General features: G+C 43.7%; 1 protein-coding gene across 1 annotated transcript; it reads right to left on the bottom strand.

The window, feature by feature from the left end:
* Window positions 1-3,495: 3,495 nt before the first annotated feature.
* LOC127340516 (uncharacterized) lies at window positions 3,496-5,454 on the bottom strand. Its single transcript, XM_051366259.1, has 2 exons — window positions 5,117-5,454; window positions 3,496-3,982 (listed from the first exon to the last, which is right to left on the bottom strand). Exons 1-2 carry the CDS (start codon window positions 5,452-5,454, stop codon window positions 3,496-3,498), a joined length of 825 nt encoding a protein of 274 aa, XP_051222219.1.
* Window positions 5,455-17,979: the final 12,525 nt, after the last annotated feature.

Raw genomic sequence — 17,979 nt, 5'->3', positions numbered from 1 at the left:
CTTCCTTCCGATGCCACCGTCTCCAGTTCCTCGGCATCTGTAGCCATCGCTACTAGCTCTTTTCAGTAGTGGCATCATCGTCTTGGACATTTATGTGGTTCTCGACTCTCGTCTTTAGTTCATCGTGGTGTTCTGGGGTCTGTCTCCGGAAACGCTTCTTTGGATTGTTAGGGTTGTCGGCTTGGTAAGCAGATTCAGCTACCGTATCCTCACAGTGAGTCTGTGTCTGAGCGTCCTTTTGATCTTGTTCACTCTGATGTTTGGGGACCAGCTCCCTTCCCATCGAAAGGGGGTCATCGCTACTATGTTCTCTTTATAGATGATTTTTCTCGTCACACTTGGATATATTTCATGTCTTCTCGTAGTGAGGTCTTGTCTATCTATAAGAAATTTGCTGCCATGGTTCGTACCCAGTTCTCCACTCCTATTCGTGTGTTTTGTGCGGATTCTGCTGGCGAGTATATCTCTCATTCACTGCGCGCTTTTCTTGCTGAGGAGGGTACTCTTGCTCAGTTCTCTTGTCCTAGTGCTCATGCTCAGAATGGTGTGGCTGAGCGCAAGCATCATCACCTTCTTGAGACGACTCGTGCGTTGATGATTGCCGCTTCTCTTCCGCCTCACTTTTGGGCTGAGGCTGTTTCCACTGCCACCAACTCGTCAATATTCAACCCATTGCTGCTCTGCAGGGTGGTATTCCTCTAGAGCGCCTATCTGGCCATCCTCCTGATTACTCGGCGCTTCGTTCATTTGGTTGCATTTATTATGTTCTTCTTGCCCCTCGTGAACGCACCAAACTGACCGCTCAGTCTGTTGAGTGTGTCTTTCTTGGATACAGTGATGAGCATAAGGGCTATCGGTGTTGGGACCCCGTTGGTCGTCGGATGCGCATTTCTCGTGATGTCACGTTTGATGAGATGCGTCCTTTCTATCCTCGCCCCACCTCCTTGACCTATCCGATGGAGGATATCTCCTTTCTACTTTTTCCTGACACACCTCCCTCTGTTCCGATTGATCCTCCTTCGGGACCTATTATTGCTGATGTCTCACCTTCGACCCCGTTGTCCTCCTCCCCACCTAGTTCTCCTACTTCTTCTCCTGATCCTCCACCCACCTCACCGTTGTCTCCTTTTCCCTTCCATTATTCTCGTCGCTCTCATGTTCCGGATCCCCCTCCCGATGTTCCTCCTTCTTCTTCTTCCGATATGTCTTCTTTTTCTGACAAGCTTCCCTCTCCTCTTCCGGTGACTCGTCTTCGTCGTCCACCTGATCGTTACTCTCCTAGTCAGTACGGTCTCTCTGTTGCCCTCGAGCCGACTTCTTATCGGGATGCTGAGCATCATCCCGAATGGCAGCTTGCCATGGCTGAGGAGATTGCTGCGCTTGAGCGCACTGGCATCTGGGATCTTGTTTCTCCCCCTCCCGGTGTTCGTCCCATCACGTGCAAGTGGGTCTATAAAATTAAGACCCGCTCCGATGGATCTCTTGAGCGCTATAAAGCGCGTCTTGTGGCTCGTGGCTTTCAGCAGGAGCACGGCCGTGACTATGATGAGACCTTTGCCCATGTGGCTCATATGACCACTGTGCGCACTCTTCTTGTTGCCGCTTCTGTTCAACACTGGTCTGTGTCTCAGCTTGATGTTCAGAACACTTTCCTCAATGGAGAATTGAGTGAGGAGGTTTACATGCAGCCTCCTCCTGGGTATTCTGTTCCCGATGGGATGGTTTGTCGTCTTCGGTGTTCTCTTTATGGCCTGAAACAGGCCCCTCGTGTCTGGTTTGAGCGCTTTGCCTCTGTGGTGGCTGCTGCTGGTTTCTCTCCCAGCGCTCATGATCCAGCACTATTCGTTCACACTTCTCCTCGTGGACGCACTCTTCTCCTTCTCTATGTTGATGATATGATCATTACTGGTGATGATCCTGAGTATATTGCCTTTGTTAAGGCTCGTCTTCATGATCAGTTTCTTATGACTGATCTTGGTCCTCTCCGCTACTTTCTTGGGATTGAGGTTTCCTCCACTTCTGATGGTTTTTCTATCTCCCAGGAAAAGTATATTCAGGATCTTCTTGCTCGTGCTGCTCTTGGGGATGAGCGCACTGTTGAGACTCCTATGGAGCTTAATGTTAAGCTTCGTCCTACTGATGGTGATCCTCTTCCTGACTCGATGCATTATCGTCATCTTGTTGGGAGTCTTGTTTATCTTGCTGTCACTCGTCCTGACATATCTTATCATGTTCATATTCTGAGTTAGTTTGTTTCTGCTCCTACCACTGTTCACTATAGTCATCTCCTCTGTGTTCTTCGCTATCTTCGTGGCACGATCACTCGTTGCCTTTTCTTTCCTCGTTCCAGCTCTCTTCAGCTCCAGTGCTACTCGGATGCTACGTGGGCGAGTGATCCTACGGATCGTCGTTCACTTTCTGCTTACTGTGTGTTTCTTGGTGGCTCGCTCATTGCTTGGAAGATGAAGAAACAGACACCGGTTTCCCGTTCGAGTGTTGAGGCTGAGTTGCGAGCTATGGCCTTGTTGACTGCTGAGGTGACCTGGTTACGGTGGTTGCTTGCGGATTTTGGGGTCTCTGTTACGATACCCACTCCAGTTTTGTCTGACAGTACATGTGCTATCAGTATTGCACGTGATCCGGTAAAGCATGAGCTTACCAAACATATTGGTGTTGATGCCTTTTATACACGTACTCAGGTGCATGCTCAGGTTATTACGCTTCATTATGTGCCTTCAGAGTTACAGTTAGCGGATTTCTTTACAAAGGCACAGACTAGAGCGCAGCATGATTTCTTACTCTCAAACTCAGTGTTGTTGATCCACCATGAGTTTGAGGGGGGTGTTAGATGTATATATTTGTATATTTTAGTTTTCCCATATGTTAGGAGGCTTTCTGCATATTTGCACCTGTATCTGTACTATATATTGTGGCATTTGGCCATCAGATAATACAAGTTGCTTATTCCTAACACAGTCATCCATACATAAGTCTAGCTATAGATACATACACTCAAATACTAGCTAACCGGAATGATATAAAGAGTGTACATGGCATGAACCATGTTTGCTCAATTATCACTGTTGGACACGAGAGTATGCGGCCGTGGCACCAAGTTACACGAGCGTTCAACGGTTCCACTTGTGAGATGATATGCTCTAACATTGTATATACTTCTCTCTCGAAGGTCAAAGCCTAAGGCTGGTGCCAATGCATCACCCCACTATAGCCTGCCACGTCAGCTTTTTTCCTCACTCTCACCCCACTCTCACCCCACGGTGCCAATGCACAGGCTATAGTGCCAGCTTTCACCTCTCTCTCCTCCACATCAGCTTTTCTCTCTCCTCGACATCAGCATTTCTTTTTCAGATTACAACATTCAAAATAATGCAAGAAAATTATTTTATTGACCTAAAATTGTTACCGATTACAATATAAAAAAAATTACATTAAAATTTGAAAAAATTACATAAAAATTTGAAAAAATTACATAATCTAGGCATTAGCCCACACATGCTCAATCAAATCATGTTGGAGCTGTGTATACATCGGTGAGTCCCTCATTTCGTTGTCCATCTGAATCCTGGCCGCTAGGCTTGGTGGTGCATGGTTGTGTATCGCAGGGCCGACATTGGAATCAACTGTCTCATAGATGTTCTCCAAATTTGTATCACGCTCATCGTCGATGATCATGTTGTGCAGAATGACATATGCACGCATGATCAACCCAAGAGTACGCCTCGAGTACGAGCGTCCCGGAACTGCTAGAATGTTGAACCTATCCTTCAGCACTCCAAAGGCACACTCCACATCTTTGCGCCAAGCTGATTGAGCAGCAGTGAACAGTCGATGCTTTTCACTTTGTGGAAGAGTAACACCGTTCATGAACACCGGCCAGGAGGGGTAGATGCCGTCGGCAAGGTAGTAACCATAGTTGTACTCGTGTCCATTCGCCGTGAAGTTCACTATGGGTGCTTCTCCCCTAAGCACATCAGTGAACAACGGCGACTGGTTGAGTACATTGATGTCGTTGTTGGACCCGGCCACTCCAAAAAAGGCATGCCAGATCCAACGATCATACGACGCAACGGCTTCTAAGATTATGGTAGGGTGTTTGATGTCTCCCCTTGTGAATTAACCGGCATGCGCCACTGGGCAGTTCCTCCACTGCCAATGCATGCAATCGATGCTCCCTAACATGCCCGGAAAGCCACGCTCCTCGGCTTTGGCTAACAGACGCTGAGTTTCCTCGACAGTTGGTCGATGGCAAAAATGTTCCCCGTAATAGTCAATGATGCCTTCACAGAATCTATCTAGACAATCTGATGAAGTTTGTCTAGCTAACTTAAGCCACTCATCTATCGTATCTGCAGCGGCTCCATAAGCTAACAGACGCAAAGCCGCAGTACACTTTTGTAGGGGAGAAAAACCAGCACGGTTGAGAGCATCAACTCTTTGGGTGAAATACGGAGAGTATTCACCCAATCTATCCACAATGCGCAGAAAAAGGGATCGCCTCATCCGATACCTTCGCCGAAAGAAGCTCGGAGGATAATTGCAGTCGTCGACGAAGTAGTCCTCGAAGAGCCGATCGTGGGCACCCAGACGATCACGCCTGATGAACTCTCGGCGGCGTCATGGCCGTCTTGGCTCCGCCTCCTCGTTGAGCATCGCCTCCTCATACTCCGCCTGGAATGCACCGATCATATCACCCTCCATTCCGTCGCTCGAGCTGCTACTAGACGAAGACATGGCGTTGAGAGGAGTGGAAATGGAGAGTGGAGGAAATGAAGTGAGGTGTGGAATGAGTGAAACCATATGGGGGGTATTTATAGGGGGTGGGGATGAAATTTTGGGGTTTTTGGCTTTTTTTCGAATTTTTTGAGCCAGCAACGGCTACCCCAACGGCTAGCTGACGTGGACGAATCAGATCGTGCCACGTCAGCTAGCCGTTACCCCCTCCCTCTCGCCCGCGCTGTCGCCCCATGCTGCCAACGCTACCGCCCCCCTCTCGCCCGCCTGTCGCCTCCCTCTCGCCCCCAACGCGGGCGGCAGCCGGGCGGTAGCGGGCGCTACCGCCGGGCGGTGGATCCACCGCCCCGCGCTGCCGTCTCACCCGCCTATCGCCTCCCTATCGCCCCGGTGCGGGCGGTAGCGCCCCTCCTCTCGCCCGCGTTGGCACCAGCCTAAGTAGATGGTGTCAACACTAAGGCAGCCGGAGGGGAAAACATCTAGAGGCATCGGAAGAGAGCAATGCAAGCTCATGAACACCGCACGGCCGCCCAAGCTCTTGACTAGGAATAGTGTCCTGGTGTCCAAATCAACTCGATAAGCGTCGTAGCCCGACCCAGATTTATCCTGCGACGTCTGTCGTCCGCACCAACGATGCACCAGCATCAGCTCCCCACAATTGTTCATGAGGTGCACACTATCCGCGATCAGTGAGACATGCATACTCAGCTTGGCAGCCACCTTAAGCTGTGGTAGCTTATCTTGTAGTAAAACGTTGCATAGAAAACAAAAATTTTCCTACCGCGAACACGCAATCCAAGCCAAGATGCAATCTAGAAGACGGTAGCAACGAGGGGGTATCGAGTCTCACCCTTGAAGAGATTCCAAAGCCTACAAGAGGAGGCTCTTGTTGCTGCGGTAGACGATCACTTGCCGCTTGCAAAAGCGCGTAGAAGATCTTGTTCACGATCGGTTCCGGCGCCACGAACGGGCAGCACCTCCGTACTCGGTCACACGTTCGGTTGTTGATGAAGACGACGTCCACCTCCCCGTTCCAGCGGGCAGCGGAAGTAGTAGCTCCTCTTGAATCCGACAGCACGACGGCGTGGTGTCGGTGGCGGTGTAGAAGTCCGGTGGAGCTTCGCTAAGCTATGCGGGCAATATGGAGTGGAGGAGCAAAGCTAGGGTTTGGGAGGGGGTGGCCGGCCACTCAAGGGGGGCGGCCAGCTTATGGTCTTGGGGGTGGCCGGCCCCCTCCCTTGGCCCCTCATTATATAGGTGGATCCCAAGTGTTGGTGTCCAAGTCTTCGAATAAGACCCGAAACCAAAACCTTCCATAGGAGGGGGGAAACCTAGCCCAACTAGGACTCCCACCCAAAGGTGGGATTCCCACCTCCCATGTGGGGGGTGGCCGGCCCCCTATGGTGGAGTCCACTTGGGACTCCACCCCCACTAGGGCTGGCCGGCCATGGAGGTGGAGTCCCTTGTGGACTCCACCTTCCTTGGTGGTTTCTTCCGGACTTTTCTAGAACCTTCTAGAACCTTCCATAGAACCTTCCGCGACATTTTATTTCACATAAAATGACATCCTATATATGAATCTTATTCTCCGGACCATTCCGGAACTCCTCGTGATGTCCGGGATCTCATCCGGGACTCCGAACAAATATTCGAACTCCATTCCATAATTCAAGTACTACCATTTCAACATCCAACTTTAAGTGTGTCACCCTACGGTTCGAGAACTATGTGGACATGGTTGAGTACTCACTCCGACCAATAACCAATAGCGGGATCTGGAGATCCATAATGGCTCCCACATATTCAACGATGACTTTAGTGATCGAATGAACCATTCACATACATTACCAATTCCCTTTGTCTCGCGATATTTTACTTGTCCGAGGTTTGATCTTCGGTATCACTCTATACCTTGTTCAACCTCGTCTCCTGACAAGTACTCTTTACTCGTACCGTGGTATGTGGTCTCTTATGAACTCATTCATATGCTTGCAAGACATTAGACGACATTCCACCGAGAGGGCCCAGAGTATATCTATCCGTCATCGGGATGGACAAATCCCACTGTTGATCCATATGCCTCAACTCATACTTTCCGGATACTTAATCCCACCTTTATAGCCACCCATTTACGCAGTGGTGTTTGGTGTAATCAAAGTACCTTTCCGGTATAAGTGATTTACATGATCTCATGGTCATAAGGACTAGGTAACTATGTATCGAAAGCTTATAGCAAATAACTTAATGACGAGATCTTATGCTACGCTTAATTGGGTGTGTCCATTACATCATTCACACAATGACATAACCTTGTTATTAATAACATCCAATGTTCATGATTATGAAACTAATCATCCATTAATCAACAAGCTAGTTTAAGAGGCATACTAGGGACTTCTTGTTTGTCTACATATCACACATGTACTAATGTTTCGGTTAATACAATTCTAGCATGATATATAAACTTTTATCATAAACATAAAGATATAAATAATAACCACTTTATTATTGCCTCTAGAGCATATCTCCTTCAGTCTCCCACTTGCACTAGAGTCAATAATCTAGATTACATTGTAATATACCTAACACCCATGGCATTCTGGTGTTGGTCATGCTTTGCCCTAGGGAGAGCTTTAGTCAACTGATCTGCTACATTCAGATCAGTGTGTACTTTGCAAATCTTTACTTCTCCATCTTCGATGTACTCGCGAATCGAGTGGTAACGCAGCTTGATATGCTTCAGCCTCTTGTGTGACCTTGGCTCTTGTGCATTGGCGATGGCACCCATGTTATCACAGTAAATGATTAATGGGTCCAATGCACTAGGAACCACACCGAGCTCTACAATGAACCTCTTCATCCATACCGCTTCTGATGAAGCCTCTGAAGCTGCTATGTACTCTGATTCTGTTGAAGACTTCGCCACCGTGCACTGCTTCGAGCTTGCCCAGCTTACTGCAGCACCATTCAATATAAACACGTACCCAGATTGTGACTTAGAGTCATCAGGATCAGTGTTCCAACTTGCATCGGTGTAACTTGTTACAACGAGCTCTTGGTCACCTCCATAACAAAGAAACATATCCTTAGTTCTTTTCAAGTACTTCAGGATATTCTTGACCGCTGTCCGAGTGTTCCATTCCTGGATCACTTTGATATCTGCTAGTCAAACTAACGGCATGTGCTATATCCGGTCTTGTACATAGCATGGCATACATAATAGAGCCTCATCCGAAGCATAGGGGATGTTACTCATCCTTTCTCTTTCTTCTGCGTAGCCGGTCCTTGAGTTTTACTCAATACCTTGCACAGTAACATAGGTAAGAACCCTTTCTTACTTTCGTCCATTCTAAACTTCTTTAGAATCTTGTCCAGATATGTACTCTGTGATAGCCCTATTAGGCGTCTTGATCTATCTCTATAAATCTTGATGCCTAATATATATGATGCTTCACCAAGGTCTTTCATTGAAAAACTATTATTCAAATATCCCTTAACACTGCTTAATAGTTCTATATCATTCCCGATCAATAATATGTCATCTACATATAATATCAGGAATGCTACAGAGCTCCCACTCACTTTCTTGTAAATACAGGCCTCTCCATGACACTGTATAAACCCGAAGTCTTTGATCACCTTATCAAAACGTCGGTTCCAACTTCTTGATGCTTGCTTCAGTCCATAGATTGAACGCTGAAGTTTGCATACTTTGTCAGACATTTTTAGGATCGACAAAACCTTTGGGTTGTACCATATACAACACTTCCTCCATGTCTCCATTAAGGAAGGCCGTATTGACATCCATCCGCCAAATCTCATAATCGAAAAATGCAGCTATTGCTAACAAAATCCTCACAGATTTTAGCTTCGCTACAGGTGAGAAAGTCTCATCGTAGTCAACTCCTTGAATTTGTCGGAAACCCTTTGCGACAAGTCGAGCTTTATAGACAGTAATATTACCATCAGCATCTATTTTTCTCTTGAAGATCCATTTATTTTCGACAGCCTTTCGGCTATCAGGTAAGTCTACCAAAGTCCATACTTTGTTATCATACATGGATCCCATTTCGGATTTCATGGCTTCTTGCCATTTGTTGGAATCTGGGCTCATCATCGCTTCTTCATACGTCGCAGGTCCTCATCATTGTTATCTACAATCATGACATTTAGACAAGGATCATACCAATCAGGAGTGGCACGTTCCCTTGTCGATCTGCGAGGTTCGATAGTTTCCTCGTTCGAAGTTTCATGATCATTATCATTAGCTTCCTCTGTTGCCGGTGTAGGCGGTACAGGTACAACTTCCCGTGATCTTGCGCTACTCGATCAACGAGTATAGATTCATCAATCTCATCGAGTTCTACTTTTCTTCCAGTCACTTCTTTAGTGAGAAATTCTTTCTCAAGAAAGGTTCCGTTCTTAGCAACAAAGATTTTGCCTTCGGATCTGTGATAGAAAGTGTACCCTATAGTTTCCTTAGGGTAACCTATGAAGACGCATTTCTCCGCTTTGGGTTCTAGCTTGTCCGGTTGTAACTTCTTTACATAGGCTTCGCAACCCCAAACTTTCAGGAACGATGCCTTAGGTTTCTTATTAAACCATAATTCATACGGTGTCGTTTCTACGGATTTTGATGGTGCTCTATTTAAAGTGAATGCGGCTGTCTCTAATGCATAACTCCAAAATGATAACGGCAAATCAAGAAGAGACATCATACTACGAACCATATCTAAGAGAGTTCGATTACGACGTTCGGACACACCGTTTCGTTGAGGTGTTCCCGGCGGTGTCAATTGTGAAAGTATTCCGCATTTCTTTAAATGCATGCCAAACTCATAACTCAGATATTCACCTCCACGATCAGATCGTAGAAATTTGATCTTCTTGTTACGTTGATTTTCTACTTCACTTTGAAATTCCTTAAACTTCTCGAAAGTTTCGGATTTATGTTTCATGAAATAGATATACCCATATCTACTCAGATCATCCTGTGAAGGTTAGAACATAACGATAACCACCGCGCGATGCTACGCTCATTGGTCCACATACATCGGTATGTATGATTTCCAATAAGTCAAGAGCTCGCTCCATCATACCAGAAAATGGAGTCTTTGTCATTTTTCCCATTAGACATGCTTCGCATCTATCAAGTGACTCAAAGTCAAGTGATTCAAGTAATCCATCGGTATGGAGTTTCTTCATGCGTTTCACTCCAATATGACCAAGACGACAAAGGCCACATATAAGTAGAATTATCATTAAGTTTAATTCGCTTAGCATCAATGTTATGTATATGCGTATCACTACTATCGAGATCTAATAGAAATAAGCCATTCTTTTGTGGTGCTCGACCATAAAAGATATTATTCATAAAAATAGAACAACCATTATTCTCAGACTTGAATGAATAACCGTCTTGCATTAAACAAGATCCGAGATATAATGTTCATGCTCAACGCAGTACATAATAGCAATTATTTAGGCTTAAAACTAATCCCGAAGGTAGATGTAGAGGAAGTGTGCCGACTACGATCACATTGACCTTGGATCCGCTTTCCAACGCGCATCGTCACTTCATCTTTCAGCAGTTGTCGTTTATTCTTTAGTTCCTGTTTCGAGTTACAAATATGAGCAACCGAACCAGTATCAAATACCCAGGTACTAGAACGAGAACCAAAGAAATGAACATCTATAACATGTATATCAGATATACCTTCTTTCTTCTTCTTGACAAGGCCGCTCTTCGGATCAGCCGGATACTTGGAGCAATTACGCTTCCGGTGTCCCTTCTCCTTGCGATAATAGCACTCAAGATCGGGCTTAGGGCCGTTCTTAGGTTTCATAGGAGGCGTGGCAGCTTTCTTGCCACCCTTCTTGAATTTTCCCTTAGACTTGCCCCTGTTTCTTGAAACTGGTGGTTTTGTTGACCATCAACACTTGGTGCTCTTTCTTGATCTCAATCTCAGCAGCTTTTAGCATGCCAAAGAGTTCGTAACTCCTTGTTCATGTTCTGCATATTGTAGTTCATCACAAAGTTCTTGTAACTTGGTGGCGGTGATTGAAGGACACGATTAATCCCCATTGTTAGGAATCACTATTCCCAAGTCATCGAGTTTCTTCGCATGCCCGGTCATGGCGAGCATGTGCTCACTAACGGAGCTGCCTTCTTCCATCATACACCAAGAAATGTTTCGATGCTTCATAGCATTCCACGGCCGCATGAGTCTCGAATATAGCTTTCAGCTCATTCATCAACTCATGTGGATCATGGTGCTCAAAACGTTTTTGAAGATCGGATTCCAGTGCACAGATGGCACACCGAACTTGAGAGTACCGAGTTTTCCGAGTCGCGTAAACAGCTTTTACTTCATCGGATTCATCTTCTGCAGGAGGGTCACCTAGCGGTGCATCAAGCACAAATTGCAGATTTCCGCCGCAGAGGAAGATCCTCACATGACGGAACCGATCGGTGAAGTTGCTACCGTTGCTCTTAAGTTTCTCTTTCTCTAGGAACCGATTAAAATTGATTGGGGACGCCATCTCTACAACATATATTTGCAATAGTTTAGACTAAGTTTATGACAAATTGAGTTCAAATTTTAATTCAACATAATTAAAAACCTAAGTGAACTCCCACTCAAAACAATATCCCTCGCATTGTCTTAGTGATCACACGAACCAAATCCACCGCACCTAAACCCGATCATCACGAGAAAAGGTGTGATTTCAATGGCGAACACTCAAAGTGTTCATCATATCAACCATATGATTCATGCTCTACCTTTCGGTATCACGTGTTCCGAGACCATGTCTGTACATGCTAGGCTCGTCAAGGCCACCTTAGTATCCGCATGTGCAAAACTGTCTTGCACCCGTCATATGTACTTATTGAATCTATCACACCCGATCATCACGAGGTGCTTCGAAACGACAAGACTTGGCAACGGTGCTACTAAGGATGAACACTTTATTATCTTGAGATTTTAGTGAGGGATCATCTTATAATGCTACCGTCGCGATCTAAGCAAAATAAGATGCATAAAAAGGATTAACATCACATGCAGTTCATATGTGATATGATATGGCCCTTTTGTTCTTGCGCCTTTGATCTTCATCTCCAAAGCACGGATATGATCTCCATCATCTTCGGGCATGATCTCCATCATCGTCGGCGTAGCGTCAAGGTCAATGGCGCCGTCTTCATGATTGTCCTCCATGTAGCAACTATTACAACTACTTTGAAATACTACTCAACATGAAATTTAAAGACAACCATAAGGCTCCTGCCGGTTGCCACAATACAATAATGATCATCTCATACATATTCATCATCACATTATGGCCATATCACATCACCAAACCCTGCAAAAACAAGTTAGACGTCTCTAATTTGGTTTGCATATTTTACGTGGTTTAGGGTTTTCGAGAGAGATCTAATCTACCTACGAACATGAACCACAACGTTGATACTAATGTTTTCAATAGAAGAGTAAATTGAATCTTTACTATAGTAGGAGAGACAGACACCCGCAAAGCCTCTTATGCAATACAAGTTGCATGTCGAACGAGGAACAAGTCTCATGAACGCGGTCATGTAAAGTTAGTCCGAGCGCTTCATCCCACTATGCCATAAAGATGCAAAGTACTCAAACTAAAGATAACAAGAGCATCAACGCCCACAAACCATTGTGTTCTACTCGTGCAACCATCTATGCATAGACACGGCTCTGATACCACTGTAGTAAAACGTTGCATAGAAAACAAAAAATTTCCTACCGCGAACACGCAATCCAAGCCAAGATGCAATCTAGAAGACGGTAGCAACGAGGGGGTATCGAGTCTCACCCTTGAAGAGATTCCAAAGCCTACAAGAGGAGGCTCTTGTTGCTGCGGTAGACGATCACTTGCCGCTTGCAAAAGCGCGTAGAAGATCTTGTTCACGATCGGTTCCGGCGCCACGAACGGGCAGCACCTCCGTACTCGGTCACACGTTCGGTTGTTGATGAAGACGACGTCCACCTCCCCGTTCCAGCGGGCAGCGGAAGTAGTAGCTCCTCTTGAATCCGACAGCACGATGGCGTGGTGTCGGTGGCGGTGTAGAAGTCCGGCGGAGCTTCGCTAAGCTATGCGGGCAATATGGAGTGGAGGAGCAAAGCTAGGGTTTGGGAGGGGGTGGCCGGCCACTCAAGGGGGGCGGCCAGCTTATGGTCTTGGGGGTGGCCGGCCCCCTCCCTTGGCCCCTCATTATATAGGTGGATCCCAAGTGTTGGTGTCCAAGTCTTCGAATAAGACCCGAAACCAAAACCTTCCATAGGAGGGGGAAACCTAGCCCAACTAGGACTCCCACCCAAAGGTGGGATTCCCACCTCCCATGTGGGGGGTGGCCGGCCCCCTATGGTGGAGTCCACTTGGGACTCCACCCCCACTAGGGCTGGCCGGCCATGGAGGTGGAGTCCACAATGGACTCCACCTTCCTTGGTGGTTTCTTCCGGACTTTTCTAGAACCTTCTAGAACCTTCCATAGAACCTTCCGCGACATTTTATTTCACATAAAATGACATCCTATATATGAATCTTATTCTCCGGACCATTCCGGAACTCCTCGTGATGTCCGGGATCTCATCCGGGACTCCGAACAAATATTCGAACTCCATTCCATAATTCAAGTACTACCATTTCAACATCCAACTTTAAGTGTGTCACCCTACGGTTCGAGAACTATGTGGACATGGTTGAGTACTCACTCCGACCAATAACCAATAGCGGGATCTGGAGATCCATAATGGCTCCCACATATTCAACGATGACTTTAGTGATCGAATGAGCCATTCACATACATTACCAATTCCCTTTGTCTCGCGATATTTTACTTGTCCGAGGTTTGATCTTCGGTATCACTCTATACCTTGTTCAACCTCGTCTCCTGACAAGTACTCTTTACTCGTACCGTGGTATGTGGTCTCTTATGAACTCATTCATATGCTTGCAAGACATTAGACGACATTCCACCGAGAGGGCCCAGAGTATATCTATCCGTCATCGGGATGGACAAATCCCACTGTTGATCCATATGCCTCAACTCATACTTTCCGGATACTTAATCCCACCTTTATAGCCACCCATTTACGCAGTGGTGTTTGGTGTAATCAAAGTACCTTTCCGGTATAAGTGATTTACATGATCTCATGGTCATAAGGACTAGGTAACTATGTATCGAAAGCTTATAGCAAATAACTTAATGACGAGATCTTATGCTACGCTTAATTGGGTGTGTCCATTACATCATTCACACAATGACATAACCTTGTTATTAATAACATCCAATGTTCATGATTATGAAACTAATCATCCATTAATCAACAAGCTAGTTTAAGAGGCATACTAGGGACTTCTTGTTTGTCTACATATCACACATGTACTAATGTTTCGGTTAATACAATTCTAGCATGATATATAAACTTTTATCATAAACATAAAGATATAAATAATAACCACTTTATTATTGCCTCTAGAGCATATCTCCTTCATATCTGCACCCATTTCCAGCACCATGACACCAGTGGTGTTAACATAGTAGAAACCGAATCCCCTCCCTGGCAATCGCGGAGCGAGTCAATTCCCTTTTTATCACGTAGTGTTTTAATTGCGTTCATACGTGTTCACACTAACAGCTTGTATTACTACTTTGCAAGTTGCATGCAGCCAAGAGCGTTCACACTACATGCATGCACATGCACAGAGCATCTCATGGATTTGCATTTAATGAGCCAACTTTTCAGCACACTTTCGTAAGTTGTTGCATGCATACACATAGCATCTCACTCTTTTTCTTCAGCACGAGGCAGGCTCTCAATTCTCCTTTTGCAATTCCCTTTTGGGTTTTATTTTCGTACGGTAATTCATATTTAATGGGATCCTTTTGCAATTCCCTTTTTCGGGCCAGTGGTTTTTAAGGGGGAAAATAACGGGTGGAAAGATCCACTTGCAACTCAAATGAACTACCACTTGCTACTCAAATTAAGTACTGTTTTAAGTTGTAAGCTAACAAAAGTTGCTAAAATATTCTAAATGAATATTTACTTTTTAGGGTTGCTAGGTATTTATATTTACCGTTGATAAATAACGGGGCACCGGGTTGATAACTTGTAAACAAAAAAAGAGTCGCTACATATTTTAAATTAAATTAAATTTTTAGGGTTGATATTTATTTATATTTACCATTGATAAATAGCGGGTCACCGGGTTGATAGCTTGTAAACTAAAAGAGAGTCGGTAAAATATTCTAAATGAAATAATTTTTAGGGTTATTATTTATTTATATTTACAGTTGATAAATAACGAGGCACCAGGTTGATAGCTTGTAAAATAAAAAAAATGTTCGCTAAAATATTCTAAATGAAATAATTTTTAGGGTTGATAGTTATTTATAATTACCATTGATAAATAACGGGGCACCAGATTGATAACTTGTAAACTAAAAAGAGTCGCCAAAATATTCGAAATAAAATTAGATTTTTAGGGTTGGTAGTTATTTATATTTACTGTTGATAAATAACAGGACACCGGGTTGATAGCTTCTAAACTAAAAAAGATTCCCTTTTTCGGGCCAGTGGTTTTTAAGGGGAAAAATAACGGGTGGGAAGATCCACTTGCAACTCAAATGAACTACCACTTGCTACTCAAATTAAGTACTGTTTAAAGTTGTAAGCTAACAAAAGTTGCTAAAATATTCTAAATGAAATTTTAATTTTTAGGGTTGCTAGGTATTTATATTTACCGTTGATAAATAACGGGGCACCGGGTTGATAACTTGTAAACAAAAAAAGAGTCGCTACATATTTTAAATTAAATTAAATTTTTAGGGTTGATATTTATTTATATTTACCATTGATAAATAGCGGGTCACCGGGTTGATAGCTTGTAAACTAAAAGAGAGTCGCTAAAATATTCTAAATGAAATACTTTTTAGGGTTATTATTTATTTATATTTACAGTTGATAAATAACGAGGCACTAGGTTGATAGCTTGTAAAATAAAAAAATATTCGCTAAAATATTCTAAGTGAAATTCTTTTTAGGGTTGGTAGTTATTTATAATTACCATTGATAAATAACGGGGCACCAGATTGATAACTTGTAAACTAAAAAGAGTCGCCAAAATATTCGAAATGAAATTAGATTTTTCGGGTTGGTAGTTATTTATATTTACTGTTGATAAATAACAGGACACCGGGTTGATAGCTTCTAAACTAAAAAAGATTCGCTAAAATGTTTAAAATAAAATTAACTTTGGGGTTGATAATTTTATATATTTTACCGTTGATTACTCGAGTACGGAGGGTTGATTATTCAAACAGAGAGGGTTGATAACTTTTAGCCCGAAAAAAAGTTTCTCGAAACATATCAACATTGGTGCTAGTTTTGAAGATCTCGTCGAGACGGATTTATTGGTGAAAGCGAATCTTAATTTGGAGTTGTCGTTTAAAAGTTAAAACGTTTTAAATTTTTAAATTTTGGAAAAGATTCCGCTGACATCAGCAAATTCATCTATTTGTGCATGCATGCAGAACTTTTCCTCAATAGCCTGCACCAGGTTGATAATTTTATACATTTACGGTTGATCACTCAAGTACAGAGAGGTTGATTATTCAAATAGAGAGGGTTGATAACTTTTAGCCAGAAAAAAAGTTTGTCGAAACATATTAACATGGGTGCTAGTTTTGAAGATCTCGTCGAGACGGATTTATTAGTGAAAGAGAATCTTAATTTGAAGTTGTCGTTTGAAAGTTAAAAAGTTTTGAATTTTCAAATTTGGAAAAGATTCCGCTGACATCAGCAGATTCGTCTATTTGTGCATGCATGCAGAACTTTCACTCAATAGCCTGCACCAGGTTGATAATTTTATACATTTACCGTTGATCACTCAAGTATGGAGAGGTTGATTATTTAAATAGAGAGGGTTGATAACTTTTAGCAAGAAAAAAAGTTTATCGAAACATATTAACATGGGTGCTAGTTTTTAAGATCTCGTCGAGACCGACTCATAGGTGAAAACAGATTTTAAATCGGAGTTGTCGTTCGTGAGATAAAACGTTTTAAATTTTCAAATTCGAAAAGATTCTCGCTTACGTCATCAGATTTGTTCCTTTTTACATGCATGCAGACATATGACACGTAATCTGCATGTGGTCCACAACGTGCTAATGAAATCCCGGTGTTGATAATTTAAATAAAATTAACTCTAGGGGGTTGATAATTTTATACATTTACCGTTGATCAGTCAAGTACGGAGGGTTGATTATTCAAATAGAGAGGGTTGATAACTTTTAGCCAAAAAAAAGTTATCGAAACATATTAACATGGGTGCTAGTTTTGAAGATCTCGTCGAGACGGATTCGATTGTGAAAACGGATCTCAAATCGGAGATGTTGTTTGAGAGATAAAACATTTTAAAATTTCGAATTTGAAAAGTTTATCATTCGTAGACTAACACGGACGTGAGTCAGAGAAAGGAGAAGAAAGAGGTTTTCTCACGTACGGGTCAACTAGTATTTATTGTTTTGCTAGAAAGAGGAAGCGAACTCGAGCACGCTTAAACCAAAAAAAGTTGTCGGAAAGTGATCGCTGATCAGGTCTTGAGCGAACGACCGCCAGCTAGGGTGGCCCAGTACAAACGGCCTGCAAACATTAGAGGTGTTGTCATCCCATCACGGCGGTATGCTAGCGACTTCCACGAGTCATCGCGGGGCTTAGCCAAGCCAATCATGCAGAGCTTGTTGAAGCAGAGCACCACCGTTGAATCATCATTGGCAATGCCGGAGCCCCACGCTTTGAATTGCCAATCGAAGTAGTCATTATCCTCTGAAAGCTTGTCGTGATCCTCTTGAGGGAGGAGCGTGGTGAGTGGCGGGAGATGTGTGATCTGGCGGGTGAGTGTAACATCCCAAATTTTAAAATAAAGAAGAAATACAAATTTCCCTTTTCCAAATTTTGGAGCCAACAATTTTTTTTTGGATTACTTTCTCTTATGTGCATAGTGTTCATACATGTGTGTGGGGTTTTTAACAGAAATGTTTGTTTGAAGTATTAAACAAGTTCAAAACCCTAAAACCTACCCTCTTTCAAAATCAAAGAGGAACGAAGAAAAAGAAAAATAAAATAAAAGGTGAGGCATATGTGGGCTTATGGCCATTTCTACCAATAATGGCCTATGCCCTATTTACCT

The sequence above is a fragment of the Lolium perenne genome, chromosome 3, assembly GCF_019359855.2.
Source record: "Lolium perenne isolate Kyuss_39 chromosome 3, Kyuss_2.0, whole genome shotgun sequence".
Taxonomy (NCBI): domain Eukaryota; kingdom Viridiplantae; phylum Streptophyta; class Magnoliopsida; order Poales; family Poaceae; genus Lolium; species Lolium perenne.
Note: the sequence above shows the minus strand (reverse complement) of the source record. Positions and strands in the feature narration are given on the sequence as shown.

Coding starts and splice junctions, on each gene's coding strand:
- LOC127340516 (XM_051366259.1), bottom strand. CDS start 5,454: ATGCATGTCTCACTGATCGCGGATAGTGTGCACCTCATGAACAATTGT. Junction 3,983..5,116: donor GATAGGGAGGCGATAGGCGG/GTGAGACGGCAG, acceptor TGATGTGCTTAG/GGGAGAAGCACCCATAGTGA.